Here is an 18,136-nt window from a genome sequence, read left to right on the forward strand (position 1 = left end):
AGAAGGCTAACATTAGACTAGTCTAAGAATGTGACTCAATTCCTGTATTACTGCTTGTAGAATTTACTTCTTTGAACTGGCAAAAAGAGAACTACTGTGGAATACTTGGTGCTGATAAATGAGCAATAGCGTCAGGAATGGATCCTGGCATTGCTATAAGGCAAAAAATTCCCTCCTCATATTGCTGTAATTCTTAGGGTTGGCTCAAATTAGTTATTGCAAAAATTCTGAGACACAGGACTTGGCCATAAGGAATTCCTCTATTGTAGTTTTTCAGTACTATCTCTTCATATTAAGTTGCTTTAGCAACATTTATATTGTTTAATTACTTTATTTGCTTTTTAGCTCTCGACCTTAAAATGGAGCCACCTTAAAAATGGAGCCTCTTTAAAAACAGAGTTTCCAAAATATCACAAGAATCACACCTGCTTGCAGAATAGCATGAAGCTGCCATGAGGAGGAAAGGTGAGCCTTGCATCAGCAGGGTACTTCTTCCAAAAGCTGCAAAAAACAGAATGGTTGGGTGCTACTGGGCCCTGAGTAGGCTGGGAAGCAGGCTGAGTCCCACAAGTCCCAGAGTGGCTGGGTGGGAAGCAAGCTTAAGGTCTGTAAGTTGCAGCACCTTTGCACAAATTTGTAGCACCTGCACCTGGCCTGAAGCTTTCCAGGTGGCTGAGGGGGAAGTAAGTCAAGGTCTGAGTAACTCAGGGATAGAGTGGCTTTGGGAGACAGGTGGGGGGGGTGAGGGTGCTAAACATCCCTGCCGTTGGTCATAAAGAGAAATAACTGTGAGGATGCTGGGTTGTAAGTAGCTTTTTTTGGGGGGGGGGAGGTCCTACTGAAACTTCAAATGGTTGCTAAGTAACCAGTTATAAGTCAAGGATTATCTTTTATCTGACAGCACTACTGTATGAACAATCCCAAATATGCAACCAATACCAATTTTGAGTACGGGCATTTTTCAATAAGATTGTTAGAAGTCTCATTTAATTTATTTAATAATATTTAATGTATTATGCCTAGCAAAATATAAGAAAATTGTCATTCTTGCAAAAATATCCCAAAATCAATAATATTCTATGTAGGGCAATAAATTGGCATAAAATGTTTACAATTACAGCATAACATTTTTCTTATGCTCTCTTTCTATGTGTGTGTGTGTGTATAAAAATGCTAGTTTTGTCTTGACAATCTACATTTTCAAAGTGAAAATCTTGACTTAATTGTGGTATATTGTATCCAACTGAGGAATATTATTATTGAATAAAACTTCACATTAATAGTTAACTATTAAACAAAAGAAGCAATGCTTTTAATCATAGCATTAAACCCATATAACTTGTATAATGACCTAGTGGTACAGATTAATTTTTGATTCCCAGCATAGTATAAAGCATGCAAACGTGTTTCAATTATAAATTAAAAGTTATAATTGTTAATGTATACCTGATGATTTCACAATCTCAAGGGCTACAAAATGCCTGACCTCCTGACAATAAATACTCTAACATGATTATGATTAAAATTGTTTCATATTAATAAATACCTGTGTTGATAACTGTGCTGTGTCTGATGATGATGGGTTTATCAGGCTGGACTCATTCTTTTCTAAAGAATCTATTTTTTCATAAGTTCTCTTCTGTCTCACCACATCTTGCTGTATTGCTGGATCATTTGAGAGGCTGCCTTTACACTCCATTGTAGGCCTACATAATGACCTGTTACTAGATGTAAGATCATCTCTTGAGTTCCTGCTGTTACACTTTTTAAAATAGTCTGATTGAAACTTAATTTTATTACCGTCTGGCATATTCATGTTGTCTAGCATTTCTGCATCTAAACTACCTTTGCTCCCCCTGTAGGCAGCAGATCTATTCACCACTGCACGCATTTCTGCAATAAGCTTGTCATTCAGCACAGTAAGTTCGCTATTGCTGCCTACAGAACCAGGTCTTCCCAGGCCTGCAGCATGTCGTCTTCCTTTTCTCTTTCTTAAACTTGGAGAAGGACCTGTTGAATAGCCAGAGTCTTGCTGACTTATCACTGTAGGATATTCTTGAGCCTGAAGACTGCTCTGCCGGCTATTATGGACTTCCATATTTTTAAGAACATTAGCTTCTACAACTTTCCAAGACTGCTTGAAGCTCTCCCTAGAGCTAAGCTGACCCAACTGGGATTTATCAATGCCATCAATGGTGGTAGAATGAGTTTTTTTGGATGACTGGTCAATGTTGACCATGTGTTTAATATATTCTTTTCCCACAGGGCTATATTCTGTTGTAGAAGGGTTTCTCAAATGATTTTTTCCACCCTGGTGTTGCTGTATACTTGGAGGCTGTAATAATTTAATTGGCTGCATCTTCTTATTTAAGCTATTGCTTGGAGACAACTGTGGAGTTGTCCCATTCATATTTGTAATTCTAATGTCCATATCTATAGGAGGTTCATCATAAATTGGGGAGTCAATTGATGGTTCATCATATACTGGAGGCGGAGAAGCATATTTGGGACATACAGGCAATTTTTGTAACTGATTTCCTGAGGGAGGCTGAGGAGTATGCCCATTAGTTAATACCAGGCAAAATCCTCCGTTCTCTGTCTTTTTAATTTTCATTGAACGCTTTATCTCTATTGGAGCTGCAGATTTCTGAGTTAATGAGTTTGGGACCATAGACTGAGCATATACAACTGCTTTGGGATTCATTGATTCCTGGCTGCTGATTTCTGAATTGTTTTGCATCTGAAAGGAATTGCTTGAGGAAGAATTTACTTGTCTTAGGCTATTAACTTTGACCAGCATGGCTGCTTTAGTCCCTGGCAAAGGCTGCCAACCTGTAAGGGTATCTCTGTAGGAAAAAAAAACAATGTTAAAAAGTAAAACAAATACACACACAAAATATTGTTTTGTCAGCCTACAAAGTGCCCCAAAAGTTTGAAGCTATTTATATCTTGGGACAAAGGCAGGGAATTTCACTAATTACATTGCAAAAATATTTTCTATTTTCTGTCACAGCTATTACAGAAATATGAGAAATTTGAGAAATAATACCTGTTCAGAGTATTTTATATTAGCTAGATCTTTCCATGTGCATATTTCTTTTCTGGGTAAATGAAATTACAGTACTGAGTGAGTTTATTCAATCTTTACTGAAATAAATTTAAAAAACAAGTTTAAGTAGTTTTAAAAATTATTTTGGAATAAGTATCAAAAGGGTGATAAGAACTTTAATGTTGGAAAGTTACAAGCAGACATGTCCAGATGGATTTGAAATAAGATTTTGGAATTAATTATAAGAATGCTTTCCATGGGAAAATGCTTTTGTTTTGAATTCTCTTAAAAAACATGATACAATGAGACCGAAGGATTGACACTAGAAGGAAACAAAAAAACCCTAAAGATTACAATTAAAGAACACTTTATTTACTAATACAGGGCAAAATATCTTAACAATGGACATACTGAATATTTTTGAACAATAGACTCAGAAGTTAATTTTAACAGTGCCTGCCTCTTTAGAGAGACTGTGTTTAAAAACTGTTGTGGAAGAAGAACAATTTTTACTGGGATAAGTCTGAAACTGATCTGAAAATAGATTTAAAAATGACAGGCTCAAGAATGACATGGTAAAAGGTACTATACTGCACATACAAAGGAAACTGGCTGATATCTTAATAATTAAAAGGGAAATACAAATATCAGACCAAAAGATTGACCTGGATAACTTTCCTGTATTAGATTTACAAAGGAGACTTGTTGAAGCTTTGAAAAATTTTGTGAGAAGGAACAAAGAAAAAACGAAAAGGAATCAAGCTCTAGGACATTATTTGAAGAAATTAAAGATCAAGATTTTAAGAATAAAAAGAAGGTATATAGGTAGTCCTTGACGTAGGACCACAACTGAGCCCAAAATTTCTGTTGCTGAGACATTTGTTAAGTGAGTTTTGCCCCATTTTACAATCTTTCTTGCCACAGTTGTAAAGTGAACCAGTGCAGTTAAGTTAGTAACACAGTTGTTAAGTAAATCTGGCTTCCCCATTGACTTTGCTTGTCAGAAGGTCACAAAAGGTGATCACATGATCCCAGGAAACTCCAATTGATGAGTCAGTTGCCAAGTGTCTAGATTTTGATCATGTGACCATGGAGATGCTCATTAAGTGTGAAAAATAGTCAGAAGTCACTTTTTTTCAGTCCCTTTGTAGTTTCAAATGGTCACTAAACGAGCTGTTGTTAAGTCATCAACTACCTGTATGAATTTGCTTTCTTTGATCGAGGTTCTAAAGTTACTAAAATTATTTATATTTGTTGTGATAAAGAGGAAGTCATTTCTTTTTATATTTCTTTTCCTTTTCTTTAGTACATTTTTATTTTTCTTTCTTTTGTATTTTTCTATTTGTTTTTTCTGCACTATTTTTTCTTTTTCCTTTAGTTTCTATTTGTTTTTATTTTTTTAACTGTAATTTTAACAACCATTTCTTTTTTGTTGATCTTGACTGTATCTGTTATCCTCTATTTCCTTTTTATTATTTTATGTTGCTGGTCAAATAAGTATATAGTAAGATATTGATAAAGCACAAGTACAGACAAAATGCTAGAACAGGGCTTTTCAACCTTTTCACCCATTGTACCACTTTTAGGATATGGCAACATCGGAGTACCACCAGTTGCCTAGCAAGGTGTCAAAAACTTGATGACCAAAAAAAAAAAAAAAAGGAAAAAAGTGATGAAGTACAGGTAGTCCTCGACTTACAACAGTTCGCTTAGTGACTGTTTGAAGTTACAATGGCACTGATAAAAGTGCCCTCCAAACCACTGCTGAGCAAGACACCTGCCTGCCAGCCTGGCGGCGCTCTTCCTCCTGTCTGAGGTTTTCATTGTTGTGAGCATTTCTGTTGAGGATTGGTAGTGGGGGTGGGGGGGGGTGTTTGGTTTTTATTCCCCCCATCTACTGGGTGGTTGCAGCAGGTTTTGGCCACTTCTCATGACCCTGGGACACTGAGACTGTCATAAATATGAATCAGTTGCCAAGCATCTGAATGTAAATCACAAGACGCTGGAGATGCTGCAGCATTCCAGCTGATCGGCACTTCTTCTGGGCTCAAAAGTGCCAGGATCAGTGCCGAGCTCCAGCTGGAGCCTGGTGCTGATCCTGGCGCTTCCACTGAGCCCTGACAGCCCTGCAGCTCCAGCCATCTCTCGCTGAGGCTTGTGCGGTGCTACCACCGGTTCAGCTCATTCTCCTCCCCCGCTACTTTTCTAGGATAGTCGCGTACCACCTGCCAGGTGCCAATGTACCACAGGTGGTACCCGTACCACTGGTTGAAAAGCCCTGTGCTAGAAAGTATTACATCTTTAAGCCACTTTAAGATAAATCTTAAGCTATAAAAAGTATATTTGAGAAAAGGAAAAAATAGAAATAAGACAGAAAGTTAACCACCACACACACACACAAAATTCAAATAAAATCCATCCAGTTGGTGTAATTATCTATTGTCTGTACTTAAGATCAAGGATTTCAGAAGGAAGTCCTCCTTTTTTCTTTTTTCCAAGTAGTATCTTCAATGCCATTAGAATGTGAAGGATAACTGCAAGACCTCTTCTTTCTAGAGAAGACTGCTACTTTGCCCAATCGAGCAAAATGCTCTGTCTCTGATTCACCAGTCTAGCCATCATTTCAGAAAATTATCTAGTGGCTGAAGAATCCTATGGTTAAATGATAAGCATGATTAGTTTTAGAAGGCATTGTATGGGAGAAGCTTTGGGGAAAAATAAAAAAAAATGAATTCCTTCTATTTGAGCTTTCCAGCATGAGATGATTTATCAGATACTTTAGATGGCACTGTTGCGCTACATTACGAATTAGGCATATGTCACAAATATCATCTTGAAATTTGGACAAAACTCCACTAGGTTTTGTGCTGAGAAAAAGAACATATAAAAGGTAGGTGGGAAATATTTTGAGGTTAAAAAGGATTCTGCAGCATTTCTACAAACTGTCACCCAATTATCCAAATGCTTGCAATTTTTGGCTTGCATTCATACTTTAATCTCTACAATCCATTTCATGCTACTGATTCTTCAACTGGCTGAGTGATAGATGTTCTTAATAAACACATATAAAAATAAATTATAAATTACACAGGCAGTGTATTGGTTATCTTATATGGGGGAGCTTCTATATTAGTTTCCATCTCTCAAAAATCTTGGGATAAAGGCACTTTTGAAGCTTTACTTGCACAACATTGTCAGCCTGCTTATCTTTCTATTTTAAGCACTACTTTTCCCTTCCTCTATTAAAGTTGCTCTCTACTAGCCTTTTGAACCTGTCATGTTGTTGTAATTGGAGAGTTATTCATGTAACAAATTGAAAGGTTAGAACAGATGCATCCCAATACCAACAGCAGAAAGTAGTGCTGCCAGCATCTGCATTCTGTTAGGCCTTGCCAGCTTTCTGTTAGAAAGAGTGTCATAGGTGCCAACCAGAGACATACTGCAAAAGAGCTTGTGTTATGCATGATTATTAGACAGGTGCTCCATCAGTTTTGAATAGCTGCCTTTGTTCATTATCAGTGGGTAGTTAAAATGTTATAGACAGCTGTTCAAATGGATTATATGAACCTTCCATATTAAGTCTTTCTAGTATTTTGTTTGTACTTCTATCTCAGTTGTGCTTTATCAATATCTTACTACATAGTTCTGTTTATTTTCCTTTAAGCAACAGACTGTGCAGTTCCAGGCTCAACATTATAATTTAATTTTAATTTTAATTTTAACTGGGGTTTTACTTATTCAGGGACGAATATAATTTTTTTTTTATTGAAAAGTTTTAAAAATACAGTTTTCCTTTAAAAAACCCCCTTCCCCCTCCCTCCTCCCCTCCCTACCTCCCCCCTTCCCCCCCCTCCCCCCTCCCTCCTCCCCCCCACCTCCCCCTAACCCCCCTCCCCCCCCCCGGACTTCCCAGAGCTAAATACAAGGTATATATATATAAAAAGGCAATCATAAACAACCATATACTAACAACTATAAATTCTAAAATCCATCACTCTCTAACTTATATAGGATCAAACAAAACTTAGCATTATTAAATATATATAGAAGACAAAATAAAAAAAAAGAAAAAAGAAAACGAAAGAAGACTTATTCAAATGCTAGATAAAACTTCTTGACCCTATACTTATTCTGGATAAACTCAATCCATTTTCTCCATTCCATAATATAATGTTCTTGCGAGTAATCTTTCAAATAGGCCGAAATCTTCGCCATCTCTGCCAAGTCGGAAACCTTTAAAATCCACTCTTGTATAGTCGGCAGTTCCTCTTTCTTCCAATATTGACCTATCAAAAGTCTTGCTGCCGTAACTAAATTCAACATCAACTTAGAGTCCACAACTGTAGCGTCAACAATTATTCCCAACAAAAAAAATTGCGGACAAAACTTTATCCTCCGTTTAAAAATCTTCTGCATATTCCACCAGACTTTTATCCAAAAAGCCTTGACCTTTTTACATGTCCACCATATGTGAAAATATGTTGCCTCTTCATCACCACACCTCCAACATTTAGGCTGATAATTCGGATACATACTTGCAAGCTTTTTAGGATCTAGATGCCATCTATAAAACATTTTGTAAAAGTTCTCTCTTAAACTTTGAGCTTGAGTGAATTTTACATTCCTCACCCAGATCTTTTCCCACGTGTCCATTGTAATAACTTCCTGAATGTTTTGGGCCCATTTTATCATACAATCCTTAACAAGCTCTGTTTCTGAATCAATCTCTATCAATGCAAGATATATCCGTTTAATATGTGCTGGTCCTTGATTTCTAATTTGCTTTATCAAATTTTCATCAGTCGTTGCAAATCCATTTTTTTGATCTTCTTTCCACCTGGCCTGTAACTGAATATATTGAAACCAAGTCTGAACAACCTTCTCTTCTCGCAAGAAACTATATGATTTCAAGCACCAAATATTTCTTTCCAAACTTAAAATTTCCTTGTAAGTAGTCTCATCATGTTTGAAACCAGCATGTATATTTTCTATTGCGTGTTTTGGGATTGCCCACAATGGTATCTTGCTGCTTAACTTATGTCTATACTTCTTCCAAACTCTCAGCAATGCCTGTCTTAAAATATGCATCCTAAACACAGTATCTACCTTCTTATCATACAGCAAATATGCATGCCAGCCAAACAACAGATCATGGCCCTCAAGATTTAATAACCTCGATTGTGTCAAATTAATCCAATCACTTATTCCTACTAGTGCAGCAGCTTCATAATATAATTTAAAATTAGGCATTTTAAGGCCACCTCTCTCACGAGTATCCTGCATAATCTTAAGTTTAACTCGTGGCTTTTTCCCTGCCCACACAAATTTATTGATACCACGCTGCCATTCCTCCAAGTTAGAGTCTTTCTTAAGAATCGGTATCATTTGAAATAAGAATAAAAATTTGGGCAGGACATTCATTTTCACTGCTGCAATCCGTCCCAACAAAGACAATTGCAATTTTTCCCAACTCTCCAGTTCTTTTTGAATTTTCCCCCATAACTTTTCATAATTATTTTTATATAGCTTTGTATTAGAGGGCGACAAAATCACCCCCAAATATTTAACCCTTTTAACAATCTCAAATCCAGTTAATCCTTCTAGGAGAGCCTTCTGCGAAACTGTCATATTTCTAGCCAAAATTTTAGTTTTCTGTATATTTACTTTAAATCCAGAAACCTTCCCATATTGTGTTATTATCTCCATCAGGTCCACAACAGAGTTCTCTGGCTGGGTCACTGTAACAACCAGATCATCTGCAAATGCTCTCAATCTGTAATCCTGATCTCCAACTTGTATCCCCTTAATTTTTTCCGAATTCCGAATCTTAACCAATAGTATCTCTAATGTTAATATAAATAACAAGGGCGATAGCGGACAGCCTTGCCTTGTGCCCTTCTCAATATTACATACTGTTGTCAAACTATTGTTAACTATAATTCGGGCAGTTTGTTTTTGGTATAATGCCCTAATCGGTTGTAAAAATTTTTCCCCAAAATCCATTTTGTCTAAAACTTTCAACAAAAATTGCCAGTTCAATTGATCAAAAGCCTTTTCAGCATCTAAAAAGATTAGCGCAGCAGAGATCTGGTTGTGCCTTTCCAAAAACTCTAACACATCAACTATATGTCTCACATTGGTTTTCATTTGTCTTCCACTAATAAACCCCGTTTGGTCCCCATGAATCACCTGTTGCAGAACCCTCATCAGTCTATTAGCCAAAACCTTAGCAAATATCTTATAATCTGTATTTAAAAGCGATATCGGTCTGTAATTTTTAACTAAAGTAGCATCCTGGTCTTCCTTCGGAATCAAAGAGATAAAAGCTGTTCTCCAAGACGGGGGCACCTTTCCCCCCCTCTGGATTGTCTGGAACAGTTCCTTTAACGGTTTTATCATCTCTAATTGTAAGTTTTTATAATAGGCCGCAGTCAAGCCATCAGTGCCTGGTGCTTTATCCACCTTCAGTTCCTTAATAGCTGTAAAAATTTCTTCTTCTGTAATCAGTTGGTTAATCCCCTCTTTTTGTACTTGCGTAAGAACCGGGATGCTAGCCTTCTCCAAATACGTATCAATATCTTTTGCATTAATGTCCTCTTTAGTATATAATTTCGAATAAAAATCCACAAAGGCATCCTTAATAAGATTCTGTTGATACACAACCCTTCCTTTATGCTCAATCTTATCTATATTAGATGCCCTTTGTTTTTTCCTCAGTCTATAAGCCAACCATCTGCCTGGTTTATTAGCATTGCAAAAAGTATTATGCCTAGCAAACCGCAGATTGGTCGCCACTTGATCAGCCATTAATTTATCAAATTGTCCTCGTAACAGTCTAATAGCCTCCTTGATCTTCACCTCCTCTGGGTTCAAAATCAAAGCCTTTTCTTTTTCCTTTATTTCATTCTCCAGTTCTTTCCTTCTAGTTTCCACTGCACGTCTATGTCTATTATTCATATATATCAACACCCCTCTCATATAGGCCTTGCTAGCATCCCAAACCATATCCATAGAGGTACCCTTATTCATATTCATCTCAAAAAAATCCTTCATCCGCTGTTTGCATTCTTCCACATTTCTCTGATTTCTAAACAAATTCTCATTTACGCGCCATGAGCGTCTATCTCCTCTTTCCTTATCAATCTCCAACCACACTGGACTGTGATCAGAGATAATTCTTGCGCAGATTTTCACCTTTTTAGTTCTCAAAAGAAGATCATTAGTCAACAAAATAAAATCAATCCTCGAAAAAGATTGGTGTCTATCAGAATAAAATGTATAATCCTTCTCCCGCAAATGTCTCTCACGCCAAATATCTCGCAATTCCAGGTCATCCTTCATTTCAAAAAAAGATTTAGGCAGTCTAGCGTGACTTGGAATGCGTTTAAAGGCTCCAGCCTTATCCAACTGTACATCCATAACTCCATTCCAGTCCCCCATAAAAATAAAGGATTTATAATCCAACTGGGTAAGCTTTGTATGAAGTAAACTAAAAAAGTCAGCTTGTTGTTGATTTGGAGCATATAATCCAACTAAAAGCATCTTTTTACCTTCAAACAACAGCTCGATCATAACATATCTTCCATGCTTATCTGCTTCAATTAGGTCCGCTGTTAAGGCACTTTTAACATAAACAACCACTCCATTTTTCTTATTCTCTGCAGAAGCAACAAATTGCGTACCCAGCCTCGAGTTCAATAAATACTTTTGATCCAAAACTCTAATATGCGTTTCTTGCAGGCATATAACATCTATCTTAAATTGTTTTAAATATTGAAAAACTTTCTTCCTCTTCTGCGGTGAGTTTAGTCCATTAACATTCCAGGTTAAAAATTTAGTTGCCATGTATATCCTCAAGAAGCTCTTGGACCACAGCTTTGATAGGACTGGTTACTTTAGGCCGTGCTCCTCCCACAGCTTGGCTATGAATGCGATGTGAAGAATCTGAAGACTTTTGCTGATCTTGTTCTTTTATTTTCTTTGCTCGTTTTAAAGCAGCACGCGTCACTCTTTGCTCTCTAGGATCATCCAAAGAGATTGTAGCTTGATCTCCTCCAGCACCATTTTCCTCTGTTTCCTCCTCTTGTTGTTCTTCTTCTCCAGATCCCTTTCCAGCTTCCAGGAGCGTTAATGGGGTTGCTTTTAAGACATTATTGTAGAAATCACGTGCTTGTTTCACAGTAGTCAGCCTATACCTTTTACCTTCATACATCACCATCAGCCCCTCTGGAATCTCCCATCTGAACCTTATATCTCTTTGCTTGAGCTCTTGCACAAGAAATGTATAGTCCTTTCTTCCCCTTAAAATCCTTGGAGGAATTTCTTTTAAAACCAAGACTTCTTGTTCAGCAATCACAACCTTAGCATCATAGGCAGCTTGTATAACTTGATCTCTAATTTCTCTTTTTGCAAAATAAACCACCACATCTCTAGGCAACTTTCTCTGTCTGGCAATCCATGAGTTCATCCGAAACACTTTATCCATAGCTGCTCTTATTTCAGATGCTGGCTGGTTCAATACCCCTTCGAGAGCCTCAGAGATCAGCTGCTTTAAATCTTCTTTAACATTCTCTTTTAAGCCTCTAATTCTGACAGCAAACTGCATCTGGTAATATTGGGCATGGCTTAACTCCCTTTCCAACTTGCCTCTTTCAATTTCATTCTCCCGTGCTTTTACTTCTAGTATAGCATTCCTTTGAGCCAAATCATCCACTTTTTCATCTAAATCTTCCACACATTCCGCCACTTTATGCACTGAAGTCAAAATGTCTACCTTCATCACGCTGTACTTCTGTTCCATCCTCTCTTCCATTCTTTCCTCAAATTTCTCCAATTTCTCCTCCATCTGTGCAAATTTATCAGCAATTGATTGATTAATTGATTCCAAAAGTACCTGGGCATGTTTATCCAAGGCATCTCGCAAATCCTTCGATGTCAGCACTTCAGGAGGGTGCAATGCCTGTAGTGATGATTGTTGCACCGGCGAGGATCCTCCACTCCGAAGAGTTTTAGAGGGAGGTTTAGCCGCCATCTTTTAATCCTCAATTATGACGCACTTTCAATTAAAGTTTAAAAAGTCCAACAAGTTAGAGAGTACAGTAAAATAGTCCTCTTCACCTTTTCCTCTTGTACCGCTCTGCCTGCTCCTTTAAATCATAGTCCTTTCATCAGGCAGGGCTGGTTCGCAGACGCCTGGCTCTGCTCCAGGAAGTTCGGAGCAGAGACGACGGCCAGCTGGGAGCAACCCAGGCTTCGGGGGAGTTCGATCCTTCAGCCGCCCAAGCTCAAAGCTCAGGCGGCCTCGGAGAACTCTACCCCTACCTGGGGCCTCACCCCCTCCTCTTCTCCCGAGGAGGGGGCTTCAATTTCGCCCGAACAGCTGATCGGCGCTGTTTCGGGCAAAAAAACAAACAGCTGAGCCGCGGGCAGCCAGGGGAGGCTGTCTTCAGCGCCGCGCCGCCAGCGGAAGCCCCGGGACGAATATAATTTTTGTTTAATTTGTTTTTAACTTTTGTATTTTTGTTTTTAATTACCCTGTAAACCGCCCTGAGTCCTCCGGGAAAGGGCAGTATATAAATGTAATAAAATAAAATAAATAAATAAATATAACTGGGAAATCCAATCAGGAGTACTTGCTACATGCTGCAAATATTACCAGTGTAATGACAATGGATATATTCTACTGTTTTCCTAGAAACAATATGGAAGCAGTTTGCCACTGTTTTCTTCTGATCTGTTATTTCAACTTCCCAATCTAGTTCCAATAGCTTTGGAATTTCCTGATGCCGCCCATCCGAGTTCGAATATTAACTCTGACCTTATTTAGCTTTTTCAGGATGGAGGCCCAAATAAAGAGTGACATTTGAGCATTATGGGATTTTAACATGGGCTTGATATAAAATCATATATGAATATACAATATACATAGCCACGTGACAGACAGGTAGTCCTTAATTTATAATTGAGCCCCACAATTATGGTTATAAGTTATAGTTGTCATAAAGCAGCTCACATGACTGCACCCGATTTTACAACCTTTTTTGTAGCAGTTATTAAATGAATATGGTGTCGTTAAGCAAATCTAATATTTGCTATGGGGTAGTTTTTCCCAGAAACCGGAAGTAAATGTGGGCTGGTTGCTAAACACCCAAAATACAGTCACAAGATCACAGAAGGGAGGCAACACTGGAACTTTGAAAGCGGTTGTAAGCAGTTTTTATGGATCCATCATAATTTCAAACAGTCACTAAATGACCAGTCGTAAGTACACGCTTGCTACTAAATGTTTTGATGAAATGCAACAACATGCCCCTGTACAATTCTGTGTTGAGATCAGTTGCCAGGATTTTTTCCCCCAGATATGTGATACACAGGCATACTAAAAAAATTACCTTTTACTTTGGAAACTATTGATTAATGATTAAGATTTGGGGACCAAGGACTGATCTTATGCTGATTTTCAATGAGATCACAGTGTTTTCTGTTTCTGTGAACTATCAAAGGGAACAAATCAATCCTTCCTTTTCAGCAATGTGGAAATATATTATTTTAACTTCATTTTATATATATATGTAAAATATATTATTTTAACTGGGCCTTGGTGGAGCAGTGGGCTAATGCCTCCTTAAGTAACACCAGCTGCCTGCAATTAGTTCAGGTTCACATCCCACCAGGCTCAAGGTTGACTCAGCCTTCCATCCTTCTGAGGTAGGTAAAATGAGGACCCTAATAAGCAGGCATATACATAGAATGAAGGCTATTGCTAAGCACATTGGTTTGTGCTTAGATTGTAAGCCGCCCTGAGTCTTCGGAGAAGGGCGGGATATAAATGGGATTAAAAAAAATTATTATCTATCTTTATTTTAATCTATCTCCAGATGCAATAGAGGTATAAATATATATTTCAAGTCAGCATGGTAATTATATATGCTTGACAAAACTGTTCTATGCAATATTGGCCAACAAAATCAACAATTATAATCGTTATTCAGCTCCTGTACTTTATCTCTGAAAAAGGTTTACTTCCTCATTCAAGGAAGGCTAGTTCCCAAAATGGAAAATAAAAATTACTTTTACAGAATACAGTGTGTCTTATAATCACATACAGCGAATGGCAATAAAAAAGCTGATTGTAAGTAGGCTGTCATTATTTCTGGTCTTGGCAATGCAGCCATTTAGCTCTTTTAAAAGTTCAGCCTTAGGAAAAATACAATTTGTCCATAGCAGCTGCGTTCAAGAACTTTTAATTTATTAGAAAGAATTAGCATCATAGATTTTAATCAATGCCTGAAATAATCAAATTAAAAAATGTAACTATGGGTGAAAAAGTGATTCTCATGAACATTTTGCAAGTAGTCTAATGGTATCAGGAAAATAGATTTCAGGAAAAGCTTCTTTTATCTAGTGCCCTTCAAATTTGTTGGACTATATCTTTATTCACTGCTAGCCAATGAAGTCATTTCTATTTTCCTGGCATTAATATTATTAGAAACTTACTGAATTTGTAAGATGACAGTATTGCAACTTTTAAAAGCTTTTGAAAATCTTATGTTAGAACCTTCAAAGTCCTCTAAACATCTAATATTCAAAATATGCAATAACTCTGAAAGAAGTACAGGAATCAGATTTAAGATATGTCTCACACACAATGGACAACACTTTGGAAGAAGCTAGCATTATGATCAAGCAGCAGGGGAAATTACTAAGCCGGGAAAATTATTCAGAGGTAATACTATGCCCCCATAAGTAATTACTGGGAAAGGCTCAAATAAATGTTGAAAGTGTGGTGAAGCAAAGGGCACCTATGTGCATATACAGTGGTCCTGTGAAGTTGTACAAAGATTGTGATCTGAAATGATTAGAGAGATTAATAGTATGGATATAGAAAAATGTAGTTACGTTTACAGACATTATTTAGTGAGGTAAGACAACTGTTCAATTCATAGGGATTTGGGCAAGACTAGCTATTGTACAATATTGGAAAAACACACCGTAGAGCAGTGGTCCCCAGCCCTTTGGGCACAAGGGATGGGTTCTGTGGGGAAAGATTTTTCCGCGGACCAAAGAGGGTGTGGTCTCGTGTTCTGTCTGCATCCCGCTTTGCTTGGTTTTTTTTGCAGCCCGGTTGCTGGCATGCTGTGGCCTGGTGCTGGTCCACAGACCAGGGGTTGGGGACCGCTGCCATAAAGACATTAGTTTTACATCTTCAGTATTAAAAAAAATACTAAATAGTTGTGGTGGAAAAATTAACATGAGATGTGTGAAAAATTAAGATGAGAGTATTAGGATATACCAGAAAGGTTATTTTGGTTTCGATTTGTGAAAAAGTAATTCTTTCCACAAAGCATAATAGGCCAAATTCCTCTTTTTGTTTTTCCCAATATGTCCAAAAGCTGCTACTGGAATCTTGGCATGTTTTTAGATCTTTTTAACATATCTACTGACTTTTAATTCAGTAAAGCCAAAAACATTTTTTGAAAAAGAAATTACCGATGTTTCAGATGGCAATTCTATTATGCTTTTCTGTTTGGGAATAGAGATATGTAAGAGCTGGCTGTAACATTCTTTTCTTGGGAAAAAGGAGTGACTTGTGGCTTTCCTTCTATGTACCTACACTCCTATGACAAGCAGCAACTCTGAGAAGTTTGAGTGATTTCAATTAGAAATACTGTTTTAATCAAGAATTAAGAGTAAGTTATTTGCTAAAAAAAATAGTTTTGTCAGGTGGCCAATTTTTAAAAACCAGATACTCATTAACCCTTCCACTGATATTTCTGAGATGCTGACTGGCTTGTAGTCTCAGCCTGGCATCATGGGTTGAGAGAGAAGTCATCCAGCTGGGTTTCATGGATGAGGTGGGACTTGAACTTAAGAGTCTTCTTCCTCTTTGTAGCCTGCTGCCTTAACCACTAAACCAAAGTGGCTCTCTACTTATCTATTTGTTTTTTACATTAAGTAGCCAAAAGTATTTCTCATCTTATGAGTTTCATTTTAAAACAAGGATGTATTTCCCTCTTCCCTCTACAGCTATAAAAAAAGAGAAAAATGATAAAATTAAAAAATGATTTACCTTTCAGTTTCTGGCCTCTTCTCGAGACTGCTGCTGTCTTTACTCTTCTCCACATCCTGTAGAAGAGTTATCGGGATAGGAGTATTTCGTCCCTCACTACTTGTACTGTTCCTGTGCTGTGATGTCCCGAACTCAGACTGGGAATTACGTTTCATGGCTTGGAGCTGAGCTAGTGGCACAATGTCACAGCCCTGAGGCCTGTGCCACACAGTCTGCTGAGTGATGGCATTGTAATAATAGAAGCGATTGTTGTTTTGATCAAAGAGTTCCCACCACTGGTTTTCATCAGACTGCCGAACTCTGAGATTGGGTGGTGGATCCCAACCACACTCTCCAGTTGTCAAATTAACATACATTCGCTCTCTAGAACGGGGTTCAATAATTTCCACCCAATCTGAGCTGAAATAAAAAGGAAATACATAGTTAGTTCTATCAAAACCACAATACTTTATCCTGACTACAGAAAAGGTGGCACACTTGGTGGATTATATATCAGTAAGTATTTAGATTAAGTTTTTAAGATTAAAAGTGCTCTAAACTTGGGTAATAAATAAATGTTTATTTACATCAACTTTCTATTATAATATTTAGTAAGACCCCAGTTCTATCCTAGGAACCTCAGAGTCATAAACTACATAGAATGTAAGAGAGGAAATTCCATACCATTTTTTTCGTAGTGACTCCCCACAAAATTTAGAAAATCTTCACCACGCTGCAATCTTGTGAAACCAATTCAGAAAAGTTGTTTGCAAGGTAGAACTTCTACCATGTGGGTATATTTTAAAAAATCTACATCTATATAGGGTATTGGCTACTCAATTCAAGATTATACCTGCAAAATAGAAAATAATCTTTGTGCTTTTTTATAACAAGAGGTAATGCTTTAAATTTAAATAGGATAAACTGTATATTTATTGAGGATTAGGGAAGAGTTATCAGTAAACCTTACTAGCAAACTGAGAGAAGGGGCAATGGTTCAGAATTAATGCCTGAGAAATTTTAAATGCAAAAAGCATTATTGTCACAAATCCAAGCAACCAAGAATCTACTTTTATCTGAATGCCATGGCTTTTTCATGGTAATTTTCAATATACTCAACACAGCCTCCAATAAACTTCCTTCCTCCCTGTCTTCAAATCAGTGTTGATCCCTGGTGAATATCTGGACAAGTCCCCTGCATTTACTATTATTGACTATTTTACTTTTGGACATTTCTCATCCTGAAAGAACCCAATGAAGAAAAAGTTTAATAACGATTCAACAAAACTATTATCACTAAAACTGTAATAAAACATGACAGGTAGAAACAATTTTATTTCTCCAACACATATAATCCTTATTTACTGACCACAATTGGGAATTTGATTGTTAAGTGAAGTGGTGATTAAAACATGATTTTTGTTACACGAGTCTACACATAAGCTGAGATCTTGGTTGGTTATGTTGGTTTGGAATGCCAGGGCAATGAATATGTAGGAAAGTTCTTTCTTTAAAAAAAGCAAAATATTAACTAGAGTGTTGCACAACAATATGTGCATTCCATCTATGATATTTATAGTCTTAAACGTTTGATCAAGAATAGCACTCATGGATCTGGTTGTTACAGTGACCCAGCCAGAGAACTCTGTTGTGGACCTGATGGAGATAATAACACAATATGGGAAGGTTTCTGGATTTAAAGTAAATACACAGAAAACTAAGATTTTGGCTAGAAATATGACAGTTTCACAGAAGGCTCTCTTAGAAGGATTAACTGGATTTGAGATTGTTAAAAGGGTTAAATATTTGGGGGTGATTTTGTCGCCCTCTAATACAAAGTTATATAAAAATAATTATGAAAAACTATGGGGGAAAATTCAAAAAGAATTGGAGAGTTGGGAAAAATTGCAATTGTCTTTGTTGGGACGGATTGCAGCAGTGAAAATGAATGTCCTGCCCAAATTTTTATTTTTATTTCAAATGATACCGATTCTTAAGAAAGATTCTAACTTGGAGGAATGGCAGCGTGGTATCAATAA

General features: G+C 37.2%; 1 protein-coding gene across 2 annotated transcripts in view; it reads right to left on the reverse strand.

The window, feature by feature from the left end:
• LOC310637566 (rho GTPase-activating protein 39-like) overlaps nucleotides 1-18,136 on the reverse strand; it is a 76,536-nt gene that overhangs the window by 13,615 nt on the left and 44,785 nt on the right. For both annotated transcript variants that reach the window (XR_014491947.1, XM_083358046.1), the window contains exons 2-3: nucleotides 16,119-16,517; nucleotides 1,547-2,846 (exon numbers count right to left, since the gene is read on the reverse strand). Coding sequence is in view for 1 of the 2 variants with exons in the window: in XM_083358046.1 (XP_083214172.1) it covers nucleotides 1,547-2,846; nucleotides 16,119-16,517 (1,699 nt within the window). In the remaining variant the exon portion in view is untranslated. The remainder of the gene's footprint in view (nucleotides 1-1,546; nucleotides 2,847-16,118; nucleotides 16,518-18,136) is intronic.

This window comes from Vipera ursinii (genome assembly GCF_947247035.1).
Source record: "Vipera ursinii genome assembly, chromosome: 3".
Taxonomy (NCBI): Eukaryota; Metazoa; Chordata; class Lepidosauria; order Squamata; family Viperidae; genus Vipera; species Vipera ursinii.